This window comes from Zonotrichia albicollis, chromosome 9, assembly GCF_047830755.1.
Source record: "Zonotrichia albicollis isolate bZonAlb1 chromosome 9, bZonAlb1.hap1, whole genome shotgun sequence".
Lineage (NCBI taxonomy): Eukaryota > Metazoa > Chordata > Aves > Passeriformes > Passerellidae > Zonotrichia > Zonotrichia albicollis.
Window position 1 is genome coordinate 23,051,913 of NC_133827.1, and position 25,845 is coordinate 23,077,757.

Consider the following 25,845-nt stretch of genomic DNA (forward strand, 5'->3'; position numbering starts at 1 on the left):
ATGCTTTTTTTGTTAACCTGAAAGATGGAAATGAGACTTGGGTGCACTTCTGTCTGTAACTGTGCTGCCTAATTAATTGTAATATTTTTGTTTAACCAAACCTGGTTCATGGATACCCAGTCTCCCAATGAATTTTACAAAAGCAGGTCATGGAATGGAAGCCAATGAGGTCATTGGGGAATAGTGTGAACCATGACCCCAATCTCTGTTAATCTCAGCCTCTCACTGAGCTGGAGACAGGCAGGGACACACACAGGGAATGCTGCTGCTGCTTCTTCAAGAACAGCTTCACCTGCAGCACAACCACCTCCTGCCCAGCAGTGTGTGTCCCAAACTTTTCTGGAGTTACACTGCATCCAAAATTCCAAAATATTGTCTCTCACACAGCTTCATATATCCTGCACTTCATGAGCACATTCAGCTGCTTTTGTATAATTCAGGAAAGTTGAACACAGATACATTAGAAATCCCTCTTCATTACTTCTGCTTCTCATGAAATCACTTTAGAGTATATTAAAGACCAAAGCATTTACTGACAATGACATGTGCAAACACAATGAAAAATTAGCTGAGCTGGCACAAAGCAAAGCCTTTACCTTTCTCTCTCCTCACTTAAAAGTAGGCAAGATGAGAGGAATTCTCCTTCTTCACATAATTATTTCTTTCTGTTTTCTAGGACAACAACCCACTTCCTCTTAGCTGTTAGCCCATCCCAAAGTCCCCTTTTACCTTCTGACTATCTGAACACATGTATAGAGCTTTTTTTCTGTAAGGAAACACAAAGAATTTGAGAAATCACATGCAAAAATCCCCTTATCTTTGTGCTTAGAAATTAAAAAGTGCTAAATTTCAGATGCTGTGTGTAACCTTGACTTAGTCCGTGTGTGTGCCCGCTTTGGTGAGTCACCAATCTCCCATGGCTGTCAGGTGTTGTGTGTGGCTTCATTAGCACAGACACCAGAACTGGGGAGGGAACAGGAGCTGTGGAGGTGACATTGTGATCTGGGGAAGGAACAGGAGCTGTGGAGGTGACATTGTGATCTGGGGAGGGAACAGGAGCTGTGGAGGTGACATTGTTGTCCCTCTGAGTGTGCAGCTGTGCTGCAGCCAATGAATCCAGGAAGAAGTGTGGCAAAGTGGGGTTCTTACAAGAGGGTTGATAAGGATGCTGTAAATTGCTCTTGCTTTTATTCCTGAGGTTCTTGTAGGAGCCTGGACAATTTAAACTATCTCCAAGATGGTCCCTAAGTGCATATTCCCCATTTTCCAGGTATCCTCCCAGCAGTCTCGGGGATGAATGCACAAAAGAGCAGCACATAAACAGTTGTAACTCCAGGTACTCTGAGTGTGACACCGTCCTTTGGCCATGTAAAACCCTACACATAAGAACAAAGGGCAAAGCAGGAAAAGGCCCTTCCTTACCAGAGAACATAAGGAAGAGGGCCTAGGCTCCACTCCTGCTTTTTCCTTATTGCAAATATGTATCTAGCAGAAAAAATCAAGGACTTCAAGTTTCCATTCCATGAACTTCAAGAAGTCTGGATACGCTAAGCTTAGTCTTTAAGCAATTTGAGGAGGAGTAGGAAAGCAGTGACAGCAATGGATTAAACATGTCCCATGTTATCTGAAAAACCTCTCCTCTAGGAGTGGCACAGATTTTTCTATCCACTGCCTCAAAAGCTTTTGATATCAATAACTCTGTTCCTGGATCGGCCATTTCCAGAGCAGATACAGGATCTTTACTTAAAAGGGATTTACAAAGATAACCAGAAGAAACCCTGTTGATAAAATGCCCTTAAGGAAAACTTTAACTTTTAAATTTTTGATTGGAACTTGGCTACTATAGAAAAATAAGAGGAAGCATCATATCAAAAGTGAAGTAGTGAAGTTAAAAAACAACACAATGAATAGTTGCTCAACATGTTTTGGCATGGATAAGAGAATGAGAGAGCATATATTAGAGCCAAAATCCATAAAAGTCTGGATATGCTTCTAAAAATACAATGCAAGAGAGAACTGTCACCTCAGAATTGAGAGAAGATAAACTGCTGGAACACACACAGATCACAGCAAGTGTTGGCAGGACAAATATAAATGGGAATGTAGAAATAGGAGCAGAAAACTAGGAAAGCTCAACATACAATAAGTTTCTCAACAGTCTGTGTCTAAGATTCACTAAGGAGTATATGGGAGCAGAATATAAAAAAGATTCACCTATATAAACTTATTAATACTAGAAACCCCAAACTTTGCATAAGTAATAAAGCAGCAGGCCCTGAAAAGAGTGCTGAAAGACAAATAGTAATAAATGGCAGATGAAATACAAGAGGGAATGAAGAGTCTGAGTATATTAATTAACATAAAGATAGTGGACTCAAGGGGGGAAATTAATCAAGTGCTGCTAAGGAAAAAGGAAAGAAGAAAAACACAGAGGAGCACTGCAAGTAAAGCATGTTTAATCAGAAAAATGCCTCAAATTCTTAGTTATAACTCCTCTTCCATTGCTTTGGATCCTCTACCTTACACATTTAACAACCAGAAACAGTTGAAATGCTGTATTTCGTGCAAATTGAAAACGGCTGTGTAAACACACCATGTAATTCCTGCTAGATACACAAATATAAGACACAGAATAAAGGAGCCAGCTGACTCACAGAATGGTTTGGGTTGAAGGGATCTTAAAGCTCATCTTGTCCCAAGTCCCTGCCATGGACAGGAACATCTTCCATCACCAAGTTAACCAACCCTGTAACTCCTCTGGTTGTATCTTACAGCTTTGTGGAAAAAATCTTTAAAGCGGGAAAATACATAAATACAGCAAAAACAGAAATAAAGAAAATACAAAATATTGCTTTACAGTATTTTTTAAAACAAAATATTTCAACAGAACCTTCATCAAGTTTTATCTTGTAAGGGGCATCTAATTTTTGCAGTATTTTGTAACAAACAATATTTTCCTTTTAGGACTTTTCAGTCTCCCTCTCCCCCACTGTAAGTTTAAGATGTCTGGAAGCCTTGGTATCTAGGTGCCTTCCTGTAACACACTCACATTTTTTAGTTTAACCAGAAGGCTGAGTTAACTATACAGTAACTGATTTTTTGGGCAGAATTACATTCTCATTCCTGTCAACACAGACTCTTAGCTATCAATTGCTTTCTGGTCCTTCCCCCATGAATTGTCCTTGAAGCTCACAACATAAACACCAAGGGGTGTTACACTGTGGATCACCTGCTTGATGAGAATATCCAAAAATGGAGTTAGATTGTAATTCTGGCCCTGCTCAGTGGTGTATTCTGGCTCCATCATTCTGCAGTAGCTTAAAGCACTGTGCTCATAGGGTGAAAGAAGAAAACTGCAATTTTAGCTCTTGAAGCAAAGCAAAACCACAAGATGTATGCCTGTCTGCCTCTCTTTTCTCCTGCTTCCTAAGCTCCTCTGTGGACATGAGTCCTAAAAAGAACATATTCTTTTCCTGCAGTTTTCAGAATCCCTAATTTCTTCCTTTCCCCTTATACTTGGCTGCATTTAAAGGCACAAGTTTACCTTTCCATCTTTCATTCCACTGTTACAGATGTTTCAGTTTGCTCTTCTCCTCCTTGCAGTTTCCCTACAAATGAGACTTCATACATGTAATTAATTTTTATAGGTCTCTAGGGAGACCTTGTAGCACCTTCCAGTGCATAAAAGGGCTCTAAGAGAGCTGGAGAGGGACTTTGGACAAAAGCCTGGAGTGACAGGACAATGAGGGATGGCTTCCCACTGCCAGAGGGCAGGGTTTGATGGGATATTAGGAAGGAATTCCTCCCTGTGAGGGAGATGAGGCTCTGGCACAGAGCAGCTGTGGCTGCTCCACCCTGGAAGTGCCCAAGTCCAGGCTGGATGGGGCTTGGAGCAACCTGGGATAGGAGAAAGTGTCCCTGCCCATGGCAGGGGGTGGAACAAGAGGAGCTTTAAGGTCCCTTCTAACCCAAACCATTCTGGGATTCTGTGACATTTAATACCTGGTTGCTGATATTACAGAGTAATAAAGAAATGCAGGGAGGACTGCCCACTTTCACAATCCCTGCCACAATAAATGGTTTGCATGAGATCAAAGTCTCCAGCTCCCTAAGGGTTAAATGCATTTTTCATCACAGTGTGATGTCTCTCCCTGTTTCCACTCAGAAGGAACTGCAAGCTTTGCTCAGCACAGGCAGAAGGGAGCCCTTCCCAGGCTGAGGACTGCTCCCCTTCCCCAAAAGCAGCCTGCTCTTCCCAAGGAAGTAGCCAGCTCAGAGCTCTATAAAGTGATTTTTACACACAGCACATAGTTGAAGAACAATCCTGCTGTTACAGGCTACCATGGAAACCAGAGGGGAAAAAAGGGCTGAATATTAAAATTTGAGAGTGAGAATATCCATCACTGCTATTACACAAAATGGTTTGCAAATGTTTCTATTAATGGGTCTGGGCTGGAACCTTTCCTGTTTGTCACTTTCTCCTCTAAGTGCTACAAGTGGAGCTGAATAGAGGACAGAGAAAATATTCAAAAATCTTTACAGCTCAAGTGTATTCACACACCACAAAAAGGAGAAAAAAAAGAAGTATCTGTTTGACAGAAGAGTAAGAAATTCCAAACACAAACATCAACAATTAAACTCTAATCCATGGGTTTAGTTAGAAGATAACAACAAATACAGAATGAAACATCAGAATAAGCTGTTGGTTTACTCTTAATAACAATTCTTCCTATTTTTTGAGAATAAGCATATGACACCAGTAAGGCAAATTTCTGCATCTCTACATCAACAACAAACCTCCACTATTTGGTCCCAGCCCCACAAGCCTGGCATCTTCAGGGGAAAAAGGGGGAAAAAAAGCGAAAATCAGAAAAAATTACATTAATTAACAAATTTTGAGAACAAAGAGTAACTCAGCCTGGCTTTCTGCACCATTATCACTAAGCTTAAATCCTTTGTAAATCAGATAAAAAATTCATGGCAGTTCAATCTCGTTCCTTTGTTTATCAGGACTTAAGATTCAATCTGGTATTGAAATACCCACAAGTGGTGCAGTGGGGGAATGTGAGCAGGACTGGATGTGCTTCAGAGTCCACTTCTTCCAATTTAGGATGTCTCTTCTTTGAAACCCAAGCTTTGTTTTTTATCCCTTATATCCAGCTACTCCTGAATGCCTGAAGATTAACAGAATATTTGCTTTGGTCTAACCTCTTTCTTTGTGCCAGAGAATACCACTTTTCCATTAGGATACAGAGCCTTTCTTATCATCCCCATCTTCTTCTCTTCAGAAATAATTACTGCAGTGTACCAGCCCCACACTTAATCAAATAAATCTATAGCTTCATTAATGCAGAGAGAGAACTGTAATTACAGTGTTTGCTGAGAGAAATATCTTTTTTGCAATTTAATTCCTACCCTTGGTCTGAAAAAACTCTGACTAAATCTTCAGCAGAATTTGCATGTTTGGAAAGGCCAGAGACATGAGTACTTTCCAAATTTGTAATCCAGTCAGAAAGGATCTAAGATCCAGTTGTATTTGGTTCCTTTTTATAATTAGTTCTTGTCTTCTCAGGAAGCACCTGTCATCTACAGTAAATCCAGCAATGTGTCTCACACACAGCTAGCAAACCCATACACTGACATAATTTGTTCACTACTCTGAGAATAATACTGCAAAAATAAATCAGACTAAGGCTTTTACTCCTCTGCTTAGTACAGATACAGTGGGTGTTCCTCCTGTAATAAATTTGTATAATACAGAAAAAAAACCCATAAATAAAAAGGAAATGACAGATCTGGCTAGTAAGGCAGCAACTACCCAGAGTTATTAACACCAAGAGATATTTATTGCTCTTCTCTTGAAAAGCTGCAGCACTGAAAGCATGGCCTAACTGAGAGACTCCTCAAGTTTCACCTCTGTAGTCATGTGAGCAGCCCTGTTTTTCAGATCAATATGGTTGTAATTAAATTAATATAGTAGAAAACAAGCAATAGTATTTGAACTCCTTGCATAATTTTTCTCCAATGAGCAGTGCCAAAAATAATTTTACAAGCTCTGAGTTTACTTAGCAGTGCACAGGGGCAGAACACAGACTTTGTTCCAAGCTTACAAGGAGTGCTTTCATTTTCAGCAGAGATTTGAACTTATTATACAGAACTAGCAATGCAGTATTCATTTCATAGCTAATTTGTCTTTCCTTACATTATAGATTTGCTCTAAAATATTCTAGTACCATGAGTTCTGTCAATTAATTCAATAAATTTATTTAAAAATATTTAAAATTTATATTGATTCATACTCATAGATTAGTTAATAGCTGATTTTAATAGCTCCTTTTTGGTCTGCTGTTGTACATGCAATGTGAATAATTTGACATATTCAGGTAGCAAATAAAAAAGAAAAACATGTTTGGTTTAAATTGCTGTTGCTCCTGCTACCAGTTCATACAGGGAAACCTTGGACTGCAGTCAGAACACAGCACAGCAGGTATTTCATTCAGATTTTCAACCAACAAACCAGTGTGCCCTTCCTTCATGTCTCCTGCACAAAAAGTAAATTCCTCTGGCTTTTTCCCACTTGTTTTGGAAAGTAGCGGGATACATCTTTTGGGAAAAAGATGCCATTAGTTCACAGGTGGCGATAAAATGTATTGCACTACTTCAACACTTTTTTACACTTGCAAATTTTTTTTTTTTAATTTTTCAACCCTTCTCATCCCCAGAAGACAGTAACAAGCAGAGTTTAAAAAAATTTAAAAAGAAATTATAATTACTTTCCTTATAGCTAGAGAATCTTTGAATAGCTAAAGAAGAAGAAAAAGAAATAGTAAGGAAGTAAGTACATGAGATGACAAGTACAAATACATTCAGCAGCAAACAAAGAAATAGTAAAAACCTTTTTGATTTAAAACTGTACACACAACAAAACCAAAGCTTTAATTTCCAGAATGTCAACAGATATTAACTATTTGTACTTCTTCACAAAAAATTGATTTTGATGCAACCATATTAATTGTCAAGTGTCTGATATGAAGTTTTTAACCCTACCTATAGCCATTTAAAGAACTAATGAAACATTTAATGTATGCCTAGCAACCTGATTTACCTTCCACTCAAGCCATTTGCATCCTACTTTTAGTTTGAATTTTGTAAGCTTTCACTTCAAGATAAACACACTGTAAAAATTACCTCAAGGCCCAGAACCAAGAAGTACAAAGTTCAGCTCCTGTTTATCTACACCACACACGAAATTAAGATCAAGCCATTTCCATCCTACAGTCTTATCTTCCCATTTTTAATGTGGTTAACAGCATGTTTTTAACTGCTTCATAGTTATTGGGGTGCATTTATTTCTTTATACTATGCATACAAAATATTTCAGAAATCCTTGCCATTGCTATGACGTAAATCCTACACAAATAAGTAACAATTTTTCAAAACATATATTAGTTCTTACTTTGTAACATTCTCCCCTATATTCACACACTGAAAGGGATTTCGCTGAAGAAACTGTGAGAAAACAGACTTTATACACCTAATAAAAACACAAGCTCCAATGCAATGAATTGCAGTATTTTCTAATTTAGTCACAATAGAAAATATTTAAGATACCAACTTCTTAATAATAACTGAATGACTCAAGAGGTAAAGCTTTTTAGCACAAGCCAAGGTCAGCCAGATTTCTCACTCTGGGCAGTTCCATGCAAAAGGCCCATATGCAGGGAATTAGATTTACCAAAGTCATCTTTGTGGTCCATAACATCCACCTGTACAGAACAACTATTCCATCGATCACAAAACAAAACCATGGACAGCTCATTTTTTTAGACCATTTCTCTAATTACCATGTTAGACCCCCTTATTAAAATATTATTAATCAGAGTAAATAACACTATTTCCTGGCTAAATTGCTTCTGGAATTCTTTCAAACAGCAAAATAAGCGCTTGCTTGTTCACTGCTTTTGCCAGACCATACAATGGCTACTCTATGCTGCTTTTTCCTGATTTTAGCCTTCAACTTCCTTTGGCAAAGCAGAAATCTATTAGTTTGCCCTTAATTAAGCTCATAGAACATTAATAAAAACCAAAATGAGCAAGCTAACTCGGAACTCCTGCACTTATTGGCAGGGTTTGTGCCATTCAATCAGAATTTGACAGAGGATCTAAAACAGGTAAGGAACAAGCAGGCACTCAAGGATGAAGCAGGAAGATAATGTGGAACCCCAAGTGTTTAATTCACAGGAAAAGTTCCACAAAGGATTCTGGCTTTAAGTCCTGGGGAAAGAGTCAGACAGATCTCTGCTTACTCACAACTGAGAGAAACCCAGCCCTAAGCAGCACCAGCAATCCAGGCCGACAGGTGACAGCTGCAGTATTTGCTCATCAATGACCACATCTGAAAACCTGCCTAAAAATGCACAGGTTTCTGGCTTAGCCAGCATAAAACAGATGAAAGGAAAAGCTAATGATGGAGATGGATGAGATGGATGGGAGAGAAGGAATGGGGATAATTTCACTGTGCACTTGAAAGCAGTCAAGTAGTTTCCTCTTGAATTACGTGAGACCCTTTTCCCCTGCAAAAGAAAGCTTCTTTTCTCCCCTGGACTCAGTGGCTGGTTTTCCTTCACAGCTCAAGAGGCTGTTTCAACCACTAATTGCTTCTGGTTAGGAAAAAAAATATTTATTCCACAAGCATGGCTCTCTGCCTTGAAAATGTGGAAAGGTCAGAGTGCTCGAGGAGCTTTCTGTTTGTTTTCTATCAAATAACAGAAGGCACGAGCTGACAGCCATGCAGATACCCAAGTCAGCTCTAAATCCAGGGAGCTCCAGAAATGGAAACAGCCTGGTTGTCATAGCAGCAGAGCAGGATACCTGAGCTAATTACTCAGTCTGAGAGGCAGAGATAATTAGCCCTGATGCAGCATCACACTGACACAGTTATAATCCTTCTGGGACCTCTCGTACATATTGCTGATTAGACATTTCAGTTTGCTTGCAACCAGCTCACAGAGCTCAGCACTCAATGCTGTGCTTTATATAAACATTCAAAAGAAAAAGAGAAAAAAGGGAGAAACCAAAAATTTGTTCCTACAAAGAAAGCAATGGAAAAGAGCTCACAAAAATCCCCAGAAAACTCTGAACACTCAACTGTAACACTTCTGCAAGGGAGGAGGGTGCCTGAATCCACAATGCTGCAGAGCAAAGTATAACAATGGAGATGGAAATTTCAGTAGTGTGGATACACCTCCACCCCAGTCCAGTGGTACTTCATTGAAAAAAGTGCTTTATCATTACAACAAGTTAATGTCATAAAGTTCCCTGTTACCTAATAATGAAAACTCTGAAATTTACTCCTGCCTTAGAAATAAGTAAATACACCACCACCTGCTTTGCAGATTGTAAATCCCATGGAAAATAAACACCAACTACCAACAGACATACCTGTTTTATTTTCAAGGACTGCAAACAGCATTTTTACAGGTTTTCCACAAAGAAGTAGTATTTTAACACTTACCTTTTCACCTTTCTAAGATACTATCTTATACAAGACCCTCGCTCTAGAAGGAGCAACACATTTTAAAAGGGTCAGAAAAAAAAAGTGAATGAGTGAATGTATCAGTCGTTGTTAACCATTTTTCTTCAACAGAAATTCAACATAATATGATGGAAAAGACTACACAGATAAGCTGTGAAAGACAGGGACTTTTTTGTATTCTCAAAAGGAAAAAACAAGCAAGATAAAGAAAAATTCTTTACATAATCATTTAACTTCTTTGTAATCAAAATTAGCAAAGGCAACATATGTACAGATTGAGCAGGCAAACGAGAGGAAGGATGACATGACAAGTGACCAACTCCCATGCAAATGTGCTTATTGAACTGAGATGTTTTGACAGTTCAACAGAAGAAACTTCTCATTTACACCAAATACCACTCTAAAACCACAAAGATTACTGGAGTCACACTAAAATCTTATCTCCTGTGTTTTTAATGGACATACATCAAATAGATAATCAGAAGAGCTGACAAAGGACAGATATGCTTGAATATTTATTGAATGCATATTTATTGAATTTTAAATTCCACAGATCTTTTAAATTCACCTGCATAAGCCACTAATTTCACAATTGTTAGTACTAACAATTTACATAATACACCTGCTTACTCATATTTACAAGAGATCACTTCTCATTTCAGCAACAGCTCCAAGCAAAGCTGGAAGACGCCAAAAGGTTCATTCAAGCATCTGTGCTGCCCAAGAGAATGGGACAAATACATAAAAATCAATGTTTCTCTGAATAGAGGGGTATTTTTTCAGGGTCAATGGTGTTGCTAAATGAAACAGTTCGGTGCTTCAATTTCTAATTAAAGCCAGTAAATGGACACACACACTTCCACCTGCTCAAAACTTCTGAAAGACACATCAAGCTAAATGTAATTTACATATATTTAGATATCAATTGATTCTAAGCACTATTGAATGGTAGATTTATAAACCTAGGATCACAATTTCCTGAGAAACTTCATCCCAAGTTAGCTGTCCTCCTCCCTTCAGTTAATGATCACAAATTTTGGTATATTATCAGTCTGCATTTAGATCCGACTTTGTGAAAAGAGGCTAGTGAATCCAAGACAATGTTAGTGGAGCAAATTGAAAAGAAGAAAATTAAGGAAGATAAAGCAATCATTGAGATTCACAAGGGGTGGTTATTTATGAGGAATAGAAATAAGGAAAAATGTCAACTAAGTCTCTAAAGGGAAATAAGGATGTCATAACATATGATCATCCCATGAAAAAGAATCTTTGTCTCCCTCACAAAACACAGAACAACCCCCCTATTTCTCATTTCCATTAAGGACAGCTTAGTATGCACTTTACCTTAAGCGGAATACCAATAAAATCCACTCTCTTCTGATAAGCTCTTATTTATTCTAGAAAACAAGTATATTACTGGAACCTGGAAAGAACTGCACTGTTTGCCAGGATATTAACCCTGTTCTACAGCTGTTACTGTAGCCACTGCAAAGATTCCAGCACAGAGATAAATCTCCCACACACACTATAGACTTGGGAGATAAGAAGTTTTTGCTTCCTTCCTCCTACCATTGCTGTTTGGGAGCAGAAGGCACTGAAAGAAGCTCAGCAGAGATAGCCCTGGGATCCAGAGCAGAGCAGTGAAAATGAAAAGTCACCATTCAAAGAAAAGCCAAGTCAGTCAATGACATCAGGCACTCGCAGTGCTGCTGCCTCCCAGCCAGTCTCAGAGAGCTTTTCTGGGAAGCACTTGCTCCAGCAGCATATGGCTGACAGTGGGCATTCAGCCTGCATCACTCACCAACAAGGGCTTTAAAAACTAGCAGTCTGATCAGAGTGCTGCTTTCTGTAATGAGGAGCAAGAAAGGGAGAATAAATTAGAGAGCAGCAGGGGAATGAAGATATTTATGACATGCCTTTACCAAAAGCTTGCATCAACAATATAAACATATGGCCAAAGATGCCTTTGGTTTAATGCTGCCCAAATTCTTGTGGGGTTCCTTTTTTTTCATATATAAACTTCAGGAGAGAGTTAAAAAAAAAAAAAAAAAGCACAGAGAATACTACTACTTTCACATGAGCTGCCAAACACAGCCAAAAAATGTTTCATGGTCTCTGTGTGAACAGTGCAGACACTGACACAGGCTGGTAACCTAAGCTCTCACCTTCAGCCCTTTTAGAATGCTCCCAGAGCTTCAGTCTTTCCTGTCATCCACAAAACAACTTTATTTCTTTCAGCTTTGAAAAAGGGTTGCTGAAGCTGCTGATGGCTCCTATTTTTTTTCTCTGATGCTTTTAACTGCTCAAGACTTCACCTTATACCAAAGAAGGAAGAAAAAGGACTTCTATCCAGACTATTTGATGCTTGAAGGTGTGTTCCCACATCAGATACAAAAAGAAGAAAAAGAATTTCTGAACGGTGGGTTATTTTCAACTCCATTCCAAGCATCAGAAAACAGTAAATATTTTGGTTTTGGGCACTACAGAGGGACTAGAGCTCTCTCTTCAAGGCTGAGTTAACAGAAAAAAGACAACACATGAAAAATTCATTAGAAGGCACAGTGTGGCAACAGAATGCTGGAGTGGCTGACTGCTGCATGCCTGGCAATGGAGACTGCTTATGTAGGGTATAAAAGGCAGGGCACTCGCTGCTGACGTGATAAAGGATCACAGAGGAACAAATAACACTGATGCTTCATCCACAGGAAATCTTTCTTGCTGTGAACTGAAGCCTGATTCCTTCCTCTTCAGTTAAAAAAAAATCATTTTCCTAAAAAGAAAGAAAAAATATCAAAGTTAAGGTATAGTCACCTACTATTTTTTTCAATTTAAAAATTGGGAAGAAACAGAATGGGAAAATAAAGCTGTGCCTACCTGGAGTACCAGATCTTTTGTCTCTTGCTGATGATGAGTAGAATGTCTCTGTGAGGATTTGTACACTTTAGCATCATGACAGCAAAGTGAGAAAGAGAAAGGGCAGCCCTTGACAAACAAGCTTTAAATCAAGTAATTCTGGAATGCAGACAATATTTCTATACAAACCATGCACACAAGGAGCACCAATCCAAGAGTCTTCCCCATCTTTAGAGCATTTGCATTAACACACGTTTGTAGGTCAGATTTATTCTATACAACTTGTTTCCCATGTTCTGTACCTCGACATCCTGAACACTGGATAAAGAAGTTGATTAAATCCAGAAGTGCTATGTCCCTGTCTTGTTTATATGATTCAATCCAGTCGTCCACCACAGACTGTCAAGAAAAAAAGAATACTTATCAGAGACTCTTAAAAAGTGTTTTATTAAAGGCAAATAACTTATTCTTTTCAGAATATAATTTTAGAACTGAGCATTTATTTTGCATAATTATACATGTGTACAAATAGAAATATCTATGCACCTTCTCTCAAGGTGGAGACAGAACAAATATTGTTAGACAGCAGAATTATATGCATTATTTTCTGGTATTATATTGTATAAACACAAGTTCAAATTGAAATTACTGTAATTCCCCAAAACTACTTAGAGAATTTTTTCAGTTTTAAAGTTGTGTTGAAAAAAAATTAATATTGTTACTCCATTCAGAATGACCAACATATTCCCAGAAAACTGATGAATATAAATACTTTGGAATAAATACTGATTTTATATTGCATAGTGAATATCCCAGTCAGTCACTCAGGAACAGTGTAAGTAGTTCAGGAAAACAAAATATACTGAGGAATATACAGTAAATAAAATAACACACAGAAGTTTGACTTAGGGTGTTTCTAAGCTACCTGGATCACAGGACAGGAAATTCAGTCAGTTTTCAACTGCCCTCAGAACTACAGCTAGCCAGGAGCTATTTTCATCATCTCTGATATTCCAAGCTCCTCAGCTACATCAACACTGTAGGTAAGGAATTGTGTATATTTAATGTAATCAAATATTATGCTTTACTTTTTTTATGAGGGAAAAGAAACTTTTCTGTTCCATACATGCAACAGCATTCATTAGGAAAAGCTTGATTATGTTATCAGATCACACCTTGCAAATAGATTAGTTTATTCTGGACAGTTCAGGTCTACAATGAATTTCTATTACATTAAATTTAAAAAGCCACACACACATACAAACACCCTACCATGCCCACACAACTGGCTTCTATCATGCTGAAAAGGAATCAATAGAAAAGACAAAAAATTCCAAACAATTTGATCTCTTAGAAAAATCTGCCTTTTTCTTAATTAGCTGTAAGGAGGGATCTTGAAAAATCCCTGTGCAGTTTCCAGTTTATCCAAGTGCAAACTCCCAAGCCTAGCCCTGGCAGGTGTGTGAGGAAAAGGAAGCAGCAAAGCACCTGGGTATGGTCCCAGAGACCCAGGGAACTCCGAACTCCAAAGCACTCCATGCCTAACACACATCACTGCAGCCACCCCTGGGCCAGGGCGGAGCAGCAGTACTATCATGTTATCCAACAACCAGCATCAATCTCCAAACACCCAACTGGCCAGGAAACTCAGTTTTCACAGGTTTTGCCTCCCAAAACACACACACACACCCAGTAGGAGAAGCAATCTTAAAAAGGAGTCCATCTGCTACTTAGAAGAAATTAGAAAGCAAGTCTTGGCCTCTAATTAAGCTTCACACAAGATGAGGAAGCAGCAGCACAAAACCAGTTATCTAGAATGTTATCTCACTGTTATGTCATCATGAATTCAGCCCTGTTCCTGGAAGTATCAATCATTTCAATCAATCAACAAAAATTCTCCAGGGCACAGAAACCAAATGTAGCCAAATGCAAAAAGTATTTACTACACCAAATATTGACAGAGCTTAATGACCAGGCTGTTGGTGTGCTACCAATTTACAAGATTTGTTTGAACAGCTCTATTACTGTAGATATCAGAACATGCAATTGCCAGAGCTATTTTTTACACCAAAGAAAATAGCAGCTGTGCAGGGCCAGGAAATAGCAGCTGTACAGGTTCACCTGCCCAACAGGGCTTACACATGCAGGGAAAAGCATAAGAAAAGGGCAAGAATACACTGATATTTCTGAGTTACTGTCCCAGATCCTTAAGACCCCAGCAAATTTCTTCTCTCATGGATGTGTCTGTCTAACCCAGCTTTATATCTACACTATCTCACAGCAGTGTGTAAGGGCTAGTTATTCACTGCAAAATGACAGAATAGTTGTGTTTTAAACTTGCCAATTGTTAGATCCATTTGATGTGACTCAATTCTTATGAAACAAGAAAACACAAATTCCAGCCCCTTGTTTGCATTTTCCATGCTCCCATCTGGTCACCTCTTTCCAGGCAGAATAATCCTATCCTGTGCCATGTGGCTTGCCCAGAAATAATTCTGTATCTTTATTCTTGCCCACTCTTGTCACACATCTCCTGACAGTTTCTGAAGTCTACTATATTCTTCTTTGAGCCTGGGAAATCTCAGCTGCTTTCCTAGAGTGTTAATATCTATTTTCCCAGCATCTGTTCATTACCCACAGCTGAGTTTCACAGAAAACATTCCCCGTGGAAGTAAGGCTGGCCCAAGAAATTCCCTCCCACGTTCAGTCTTACTCCTGTTTGTTGCTACAACACACTGCCCCTTCAGCCATGCCACTGCAGCCTCTCATGGACTGTGCTATAAATACTGCCAATGAACCCATCTGGACTTAAAAAATGGGGAGCCAAGGAAAAAATGTGAAGGCATACCTTTACATTTTGCTTCTGTTTCTTTTATAAAATTATTTAAATTATTTTTGCGGCACTATCTCAAACTGCAGCATCAGTGCAGCTCCTCTCATTTCTATTTTTTATCTGTCATACAAAAAGAATTGTGTGGGACATTGTGTCCTTGGCCACTGGGGGCTCACTCTGTCCTACCAGCATGGCACTTGCACCTCAACCCAAAACCATCATGCAGTTTACAGAGAAATAAAGACAAGTGGCTCATCTCCAGACCTGAGGACCTGACTTGAGGCAATGCAAGTGGCAGCAGTAGGTAAGAAAAGCAGAAAAATCAGAGCAAAGGTTCTCAGAGGAATAGCAGGCAAAGACTGTCCTGACCTCCCAGAGAAGTGACAAAGCTGGAAGTAAAATCTGAATTTGTGGGTAGGGCTCCTTTGCTCTAAGCTGGCACGCACAAGCTCTCAGTGCCTCGGCACTCCCCACTGTGTGACACAGCCAGGCACCGTCTGTAACTCCCTGCTGAGAACAGGTACCTGGGAGAGCTGGACAAGGGAATTGAGCTGTCAGTGTTGTGTTTACCCCAAGAGAGCCCCACTGACTGAGGGGCTGCAGGAAACAAGTCACACACAGGCACCTGAGCCAGTATCTGCACAGAGCCACACAAACTGCATTCACTAAAAATCAGTGCCCCAAAACAACAGCCAGAGCCCCACACAGTGAGCCCCTGTGCACACTTGGCATGCTGGCTGCCTCACTTTGTTAGAGATTACAGTTTAAGGCAACAGGAGATGATGAAGCCAGACTACATATGCTACAACAGTTGGAACTCAATCAAACTGTTGACTTTTGATGTAACTGAAAAGAGCTATAAAGACTGAAAACACTAGATGAATAAAAAAAAATGACACACATCAGACCCAAAAGAGAGACCAAGTATCAACTGAACCAAGACAAAACAGCAGTAATGCAAATACCAGGAAAAAAGACTGAATACAAGCAAAAAAGGAATCAAACCACAGGCAGCAGTGTAGCAAATGGTGCAACATGCAAGCCTTGCCAGAAATGGAATTATTTTGCATAAATATGCATAGAGAGAAGGACTCCTATTAAAACCAAGGATTTCTAACCAACAGGCCCCAGGTAACAGCAAATCCTCTTTTTATGCATAATCCAAGAGCAAACTCAGGGAAATGGCCCACATTTGATCCCCTTGCCCAGAGACCTCCTGTTCTTGCCCCACCCTGTCACCTGTCCCAAGCACAAACCATTAACATTTTGAAGGAACAGGAGTGACAGGAGGGAAAGACCAGGTGGCCCTTTCAGAAAGGAGGTAGCTACAAGCAGGTTCCACCCTCCAGAATCCATCTCCACAAGTCTCCCTGCTTACTGCCACAAAACACCTAAGAAATAGGGCAGCAATAGATTGCATGAGCTGCTCCACTGGTACCCTTCTGCTTCCAGATGTTTTTACCTACAGATGCAGTGGGGAGCAGGGATTTACCATATGGAAATGGGCACTTACATGCTGTGCATGAAATCCATGATAAATTCAGCACAGGACCTGCAGGACACGTGCTGCAGCCTGCCCAGGGGCAGCACATCCATGCTCTTGGGACTCACCAGCTTCAAGGCACACACACAAGGAAAAGGCTCCCTTGGCAATGAGCTCAGTTCCACAGACAAACCTCCAAATGACTCCAGTAGCACCAACAGCCTTCCTCCTCTCCCTGCTGTCAGGACACAACTGGACACGTGCACACACACTTAGATACACGCACACAGACACACACGTGCACCACATCTCTGGGTCAGTCAACAAGTCCATACAGGTACATCACAAAAATAACTCAACCATTTTTTAAAATGATGAAATTGCTTCTATTCTTATGAGAACTGAGTAAAAAATCAAGGATTCCTGCAAATGGCAGATGATGTATGGTACAAATACGGAGTCTGTACAAAGATTTTCCAAAGCTTGCAGTGGTTTTCAAAAGAATCTCACAGAAATGAACTCTTTGATGAGTCTGTTTTAAGAACTACCACAGAGCATAATTTGAAGAATATGCCAGGTAAGCAACTCTACAGAAATAAGAAGCCTAAATGAAGTCAAGCAAATAGCAGAATAAATGAGCCTGAGTAAATAACTTCAAATCAATCAACTTGCAGAAATATTGACCTTCACATCTCAAAGTCTGCTAAAAGATAAACCAAAGCATTTTACGGTACTGAGGAGGAACAGCAGCTTGGGGTTGCCAGTAAAAGCAAGTCAGAGGCAATGAATGAAATAATGATGTTAGTGATCCTGTTACCTCCTCTAGGCTTTGCAGCTATGAATCCATTTCATACTCCTCCAGTGAGAGAGAATTTAGGAGCATGAAGTGCTGGAGGAAGCAGAGGGACTGACTGCAGAGGACACCTTGCCAACTCATGTAAATTCGCACAGTCCCACTAAATATTAATGAAAGATGATTTCAAAAAAAGCTATTTCACAATTTCAATTAAGTAACAATCTGGCAACAGTGCTACAAACAAAAGGGAAAACAAATGACACCATATTCAAAGTTCATGTTAAAATGGAAGATCTCAGTCAACTGTAAACCAAGGCAAATTGAGTATAAAGAACTTTAAATAATTTGCCATTTCATACAACTGATCATGGACACGCTTCATTTACAGTGAATATGAAAGAAAAAATTTACTCTAGAATGTGTGTGCAATGTGTTTACATCAAGGTAGAAAAAATTCCAAAAATCAAAGCTTACACTAAACTTCAGCAAAAAACCTAAAGTCACTCAAATGAAACTTTAAACTGATTAAAAAGGAATGCACTGTGACATTAAATATTTCAATAACCTGTATAAAGAGCAACTCAAATAAAAAAGCAGAAAATACACTTTAACAGATAGTGAGAAGAACTTAGTACACGAAAAATAAGGACCCAGGGGGAAAAAAGGCAAGTGGTGAGAGACTTAAAACACTCTGCATAAACATTTTTAAGTGAATCTATTCAGGTTGGGGTTTTTTAAAAAAGAATGAAAGCCTTTTAAGGATAAATTTTGTGCAAATTGAAGAAATTACACAGATGGCTACTGGGGAGAAGGTAGTTCCTAATGTGAGAAAGTAGAAGCAGTTTAGATTGGGCAGCACGCTGCAGAATGAGTGCCTGGCTGCATTCCAAACTGCAGGCACAAAGTCTAATATGCACCCAGTGAAAACCTAATTCAAGGATAATAAAAATGAACTGCAGCTTGAGGACATGCACTTTATTCTTTTTCTCTAAGGATCATAATTTTAAATTATGAAAGAGTTCATACCTTGCTAACAACTATCATGCACTTCCTGATAAGTCAAAATTATTGTCCTTTAAAAACCTCAAAAATCTCACTTTAGATAAGAGTAAGCAAAGATGAGAATTTGTTTTCTGCAGTGTCTACCTATGTAACTTTTTAATTTCTGAACTACAGAGAGGAAAGGAATACACAATCCTAGAAGTATTTCTTCCCAATAAAACTATGGGATTTATAGTCTCCATACAGGATTATCCATTTGGCATTTTGTGTAAATACATATTTCTATGCATTAAACTGGGCTTTAAATATGATTACACAGGGAAATCAATGTAACATGTTGCATTGAACCATTTGGGAGAAAAACACTACCAAAAGAAAAGAAAAACTCACTGTTCTCTTGGGAGAATCTTAGAATGATAAATGTTAACTGGCATTACACTGAGTACATAAAGGGTACTGGGAAAATTCTGCTTTCACATAGACTAAAACCACAGAACTCCTGAGACTGGGCACTCTTGCCCAGCACATGCACACTACTCAGAGCAGCAGCCCCTCACCTGAGGGCCCAGAAAAGGTGGGTGCACCTTACAAAGCTCCCACCAAGAAGATTTTCTAAGGTGTACAGAACTGTTGCAGGTGCTCAGCTCTCACAGTTGACATGTTACACCGTTTCCAAGGGGCTGTGTCTGTTTAGGCTGAGCCAATCATGGGCATGAATGCTGCCACAAAGCATCAAAACTGTTCATAGACACTGAGCACCAGAATGAAAATATACTTACTTAGAGGGGTGCTAAAACAAAATGGATTTATTCCAGCAAGAGAGCCATCAATTTATTAAAACACCTGATTCTCATTCCTTTGCTAGCCTGGTTTGTAAAGGGCTCACAGATCACCCCAGACACTTCAAAAACCATCAACATTCTACACAGCAAAAACTTCTCTGCCTTCAAGTATAATGAGTACTTTCAGGTACAAATGCTTCCACACACTGCACTACTGGCACTTAACAGCAAAATCATCTCAATCTTATTAAATCACAAAGGAAAAGAAGCCTTGTGTGATGACTGCAGAAAATTTAATTTGGTATTAAGGGATACTCTTCTAATTAATTAATGCTTCATTTGGTGGCTAAATTGTTCCCAGTGTAACAACTATAAAAACATGTACCTAGTTTTGATTTTTTTCTTTTAATTCAGTACCATACAATCAAAAGCAAAGCAAGATTAGGCTGCAAAAGAAATCTGTTGAGCAAACTGAAGATGCTAGTTTAAATGTTAATAATAGATGCAGTCATTTTGCCCAGTTAACTTTAGAGACAGCACACTCAAACTCCTAAGGAGTTTCTGACACAATCTGGGGAAACCTTGAGCTATTATCCATCCTTCAACTGGAGAATCCAGCAGTTAAAATACAATAAATTACAATTAAACTAAAACATGCATTTAACACAAAAAGCATGGGTAATATTTCATAGATGTCTGGATATTTTTAATCTTCAAAGACCTTCACTTTCAGAAATAGCTGAAGGAGACACAGAGATGTGATCTGGCAAAAATCACTTCTAGAGGGAGAAAAGAAACTCTGAGAAGGGAGAGCCATTGAGGCCACTGAGAACAGACACCACAGTGGACCTGAACTGCCAATGGTCAGAGGTAGGGAGAAAACCCAAAACTCATTTTTGCCACCTCATTCCCTTTCTTAGCTGCCACTGTCAGAGACAGGCTGTTGGATTTTTGGTGTAATCCAGCTACAGCTGCTCTGATGTTCTTAATCTCAAGGATCCATGTAAAAACACATGTAATTCCTCCTGCATTAGGTAAATATGGTTCTACAGTCACTCCAGTCAGGAATAAATCTGTCCTACTGCCAGAGATGGACTTCTCAAGGCAGGGTAAGCAGTGCTACAAACACAGCTTTACTTGGACAGCGAGGGAACCCCAAAGGACACAAACCCCCATGAGCCAAGATGTGCAGGTGAGAACAGTCAGGAACCCCGAGCATCCCTGATTTCTGGAATGACAAGGAAGAACTGGTGGCACCATGAAAAATTCCATTTCAACACACTAGATAATTGGATACTTTTCTTAAAATACTTGCTGGCATATTTATTCTGAACTATGTCTAATCAACACCAAGATAACCTTTTATTAGCTGAGCATAAGCAGAAGCAGCAATTTTTAAAAGTTTTTTTCCCCTCAAAATCAGCCTGTGCTCTGTAGTGAACTGCTAACAACAATAAAGGGTCACTGGTAATGCATGGAACATGGCAGAATCATCAAGGCACAGATCTGTTCATGTTTTGTACTGAACTCTTCCTACAATAGCTGATGATCCATTCTCTCTGATGTTTTAGGGGAACAAAACTCCTTTGCAGATGAGAAAGCAAAACACTTCTATGCTTGGTTTGACCACCAGTAGTACAAACTTCATTACAGATAACTGCTCATACCTCATGAGAAATCGGCAGTCTGAGTCCTAAACAAAATCTGCTCTCATACAAGTTCTTTATTTCCCTGTCATCTTAACAGCAGGGTCAGAGATCAATGCAGAGATGTCTGCAGATTTTAGCTACCAGTGTCAGTCTCAGCCTGGGCAGCTCAGCTGGAAAGGCAGAGGCTCACCCAGGCCTTCATTCCCACCAGTGGCAGCTGAGCACATGAGAAATGCTGCTAGAGACCCTGCTGCCTATGGAAGAGCAGAGCAGGGAAATGTAGAGGATAGAGCTGTCACCATAAAATGATAGAACTAAAAAATAAATCTATGGAAGAGATAAATGACAAAAAGCAGAAGGGTATCATGTTTAACTGTGAAAACAAAAGCCACTATAGAAGTTCTATGAACAGTCCTAATGGAGTAACACTTGAAAGTGTACCTGCAGAAAGCATGAGCAGAAGGTCATGGCACACTTCATACACAGAGAGCTGCTGACAGAACAATTTCTGAAGCACTGACTGTACAAAAGGTTACAGAGCAAATGAAAACCACTGACAACTGTCTGATGCCAACTTAATGTGGGCATCAAATAGATTTACAGAGTTCAAGCAAGACACAAGCTACACCCCATAACAGAGGCAAAGATTCTATGCAAAGAGCAGTCCTGGAGTTATGTACACTTGAAATAGAAAAATTAAACTGATTTTATTTCCCTGGAAGAAGCAAGCAGCAATAAGCCTGAAGAGAAGTAATAAATGAATCCTGCTGTGAGAACCAAAATAGAGATGCTTAGAAGTGAAAATTGAATTCAGCAACAGACTTTTATGAATTGGCATCACAAAGCCAGAAAAATCTAACAACTAAAAAAAAATTCTAAAAGCAAACAGCAGGAGCAGATAGATCAGAAACGAAAGCACATGATTTCCATGCAATCTCAGGATATATTAATTAAATTTTCCTGGGTTTTCAATGCTGGAAGCAAACTTAGAAGCACAAGAAAAAAAAGTATGTTCATATTACAGGGAAAGAACTAAATATTGAGAAATCATATATTTGGCCAAATACAAATATATGGCACTTGTTTGAAAACTATAATATTGACAAGATTGCTAAAATTGAACAAAAAAACCTGCATCAAAACTATGGAAAAACAAAAATGCCAAGCATTCCTAATTGTTACATCAAAACCTCTAAGCTATTACAGAAAAATATAAGTATAAAGACACTTATAAGTTTGGTTTATAGAACCTAGGTTTCACATGAGATGATTGTCCAGAAGTGCAAGGTAAAAAATACTAAATCACATTTTAACTGCATTCTCTCTCCTACTATAGGGTTTCTTTAATTTTTAGTCTATTTTTACCAACAGCAAATTTTTCAAAGGTGCCTAAGCAATGCACACTCCTGAAATTAGGGTTCAAGTAGTTTATGCCTGTTGGCATCCAAAGCCTTCAAATACTCTTGCCTATTCCTTTACTGTTTGCATATAATCCCTCCCCTGCATGGATGGTGCTGTGTACTTCTACCTGCAGCTTGGGCATGTGTGTGTCTGTGCACATCCATATACAAATGCATATACATGCAATTCATGCAATATCCACATGCATATACAAATTCTCCACTTCTCAAGACAATTTATTTGTATCTAAATTCCAAAGGTTTCTTAATACAAACATGAAACTTTTTTTTTTTTGCATTTAATCTGCAAGAGACTTGTGTCAGCATCTCTTTTGAAATAGATAAAATGTAGCAAAGTCAATTCCACATACACACAGAGTCATCAAATATCAAAGAAGTTGCTCATTCTTTTCTATTTGGCTTCTGCAAATATCAATAACTCTAAGTCAACTATACTACATAAAGTATATTGTGTGTTCTGTACCACAGTAAAACCAGAAAATAGACTCCAGATGTTTCCTCAATTCCTGCCAAAAACAAAATTTGAAAAAGTGCTGAAAACCAAACAAAGTTGGAAGCTCTGTTGTAGGAAAAAAGGCAAAAGGAATCCATAGCTTTGTTACAAGTAAATTTGTTCTGTCTTCACCTACTAGATAAGAAGGGTCAGTCCTGAATAAGTGTAAACACAGAAACTACTACAAAAAAAATTTCTCATTTCCTTCCTGTGTATTACTTCTTTAAAACTAAATCTCATATTTTCCACAAGTTTGAGACAGAAAATTTTCAACAACTTTCACTCATTTGCAATATTTGATTTCTGTGAGACTTGAAAGAAGCTTAGGTTATAGCTACACTGAAAGTAATATTGAGAATGGGACTTAGGAGCTAATTTTCCTAATTTGTACTTTTCTCTTTTTAGTCAGCATCAAAACAAACTAACTGATACTGCCTAAGTCCTGCGTTGTTGAAATGCAAAGTAAAGGAGGTTTGCTTAAATAATCCATCAGAGCAGGAGTGACTGCTGGCTTTGGACTGCATGGGCTGAAGAGTGTTTTGGGCCCATTGTTTCTCCTTTGCATTTCAAAACCAAGAGCTGCAGCACAGCAGCTTACAAAAACCACACAACACTCAAAACCAATCCTCTGGGCAGGGTCTTGAGGTGAAACTCACCTGGCCCCACACATCCTGTAAAGGCCCCTGAACTGATTAAAACATAAGAGGGTAAGAAACATTTCTAGAGGTAACTAGGACAAGCTAATTTTACAATAAATAAAAATTTGCCTTCAGGATGTGTCAATGTTTTTCCTCAGACTCAGTGGAAGTCTAGGCAAATAGCTTATCCCTCACCTGCTGTCCTTTTTGGGCCAGCAGGAATGCAAGTTCCAGGGCAAAGCACTCCAAACTGCTCATGTGAGCAGATATTCTTGACAAAACAAGTGAACAAAAAAGGCTTGGATTTATCATTATTTTCATACACTTTTTGCCCATATAAAGCTTGCTACAGGATATACTTTGAGGAACTGCTTAATATAAATTTTTAACTTAGGAGTAATGAACAAAATAATGGAGAATTTGAAACATATGACCCTGCCAGGTCTCTTGTTCTTCAGCAGGATACATGACAGCTCTAAATCAGAGCCCTCTCAGTCCTGTACTTTATGTTGGACCAATGCAGTCACAAGAAAAACCTACTGTTCACAAAAGCATAGCATGGACTGGACTCCGGGCAGGATACACTGAACTGTGAGGAGGAACACAAGTAGATATTTTACCTGCATAGCACTCTTGCCCAGCTTAACCACCTCGAACAGGGTGACAGGGTCTCCCTCTCCATTCTGCTGCGGGTGCCCGTTGGCTCTCCCACGACTCGCTCCCCGAGCGCCGGCGTCGGAACGCCCCTTGTCCGCCGGGGACTTGCGGGGCTTCTTCGTGGCAGACTGGGCAAAGAAAACCAGCAGAGGGAAAGTTTATTATAGCTACATCTGAATTCATTCAGTGTTTCTTTATACACCCAGTTTATAGTCCATAAACACTATGTGGTTACACCCTCACACACATTGATACAAACAAAGATCACGGGATGAGCCAAGCTGGAAGGCATCTCCAGAGTGTCCAGCCGGACCTCCTGCTCAGAGCAGGGTCAGCTAGGAAAATAAACCAGGACTTTATCCAGTCAGGTACATATAATTTTATTTTTCAGTAGTTGGTGAGGGACTATTTAAAAGCCACTTTCATGCCAAGGGAAGTAGTGGTCACCCCAGTGACAGCTGGAGTACCTGTTGATGTCAGTTCCTGTGTGAGTCTTACACAGACATTGAGAATAACTGCTGATCTTAACTAATGATCTTTCTAAGACAGTAAGTTATTAAAAATACATTTGCCACATTAACATTCATTTTCTGTATTTTCATTTTCATACAACTTTTATAGGAAACTGTGTACATAGTCAGCTCTTCAACTCAAATCACCACATTTGTACAGCCCGATTTAGTAGATCACCATAAGAGCCTCTTGCTTCAAAATGTTATGAGTTAAAATATTTTCCCTTTGAGACTAAATTACTTAATGTAAATTTTCTCTCTGTTCTTCAAGGTTTGAATCAGATGGTATAGACACCACCTGTCAAGACTCACCTACTGAACAGTTTGCTCTGAATTTAAGTCACTTGTGAAACAGACAGGAAAAAATTTCTAGGGAAAATAACATCAGATTTCTTACTTCCATATTCTATTCTTTCTCCCTACTGTGAGGCAAACAAAAGCAAAATCTTCTGTTTTCCACAGAACAATGAAGCTATTGTGAGCAATTATGTTAAAGAAAACAACACACAAGCAACTCAAAGACTAAATTTTGGACAATATCCTCATGGCACCGTTTACTGAAGTATATTGTCAGCCGAGTTTTTATTAATGTTTTTAGTAAAGAACACAAAGTCAACATTTTCAGTTGCATATTACAGTGCAGACTCGTTGAGAATTTTACTGCAGAGGAAAGAGATCTAATTTCTGACAGAGAGCTGGTAGAAGAAGCCCTGCAAGTCCAGTTTTCCCCATGCTTTAAAAGGGATCACAGCTTTAAAAGAGGTGGGGCCAGAGGGCTGAAGCAAAGGGCAAGGTAGAGTGCAACTGCCTCTTGCAAATATTCAATTAAGGACTTGCACAGAATACAAGCTGGAAAGCTTAAAATAATGGTACAATCTCTGTGAAGCTTTTTGGATAACATTTGCACTTAGGATCAAGAGTATCTCCCTCAATGAATTTTTAAATATGTGCAAAGCTGCTTGTAACAGTAAGAATATTATCAACATATGAAATGTTTAAGTTCTACTGAGCTTGAAAGAGACATGTGATCACTATTTATTAAAATGAGAAAGAATCAGAAGTAAATTGACTCTTTTGAGAGATAAAATCCATACACTTATTCCATCTGGGAGACAATAAGCACTTCACCCAGCTTCAAGGACTGCTAAATGAAAGCTTGAATGCAAACTGATGCCCTCCACAGAAACTAAT

At 39.0% G+C, this 25,845-nt stretch overlaps 1 protein-coding gene across 4 annotated transcripts in view; it reads right to left on the minus strand.

The window, feature by feature from the left end:
* STAG1 (STAG1 cohesin complex component) overlaps positions 1 to 25,845 on the minus strand; it is a 150,617-nt gene that overhangs the window by 72,729 nt on the left and 52,043 nt on the right. For 3 of the 4 annotated variants that reach the window (XM_074546962.1, XM_074546965.1, XM_074546964.1), the window contains 2 exons: positions 24,106 to 24,283; positions 12,691 to 12,787 (listed from right to left, as the gene is read on the minus strand). In XM_074546962.1, coding sequence (XP_074403063.1) covers positions 12,691 to 12,787; positions 24,106 to 24,283 — 275 coding nt within the window. The remainder of the gene's footprint in view (positions 1 to 12,690; positions 12,788 to 24,105; positions 24,284 to 25,845) is intronic. The other variant, XM_074546966.1, reaches the window with a different exon arrangement.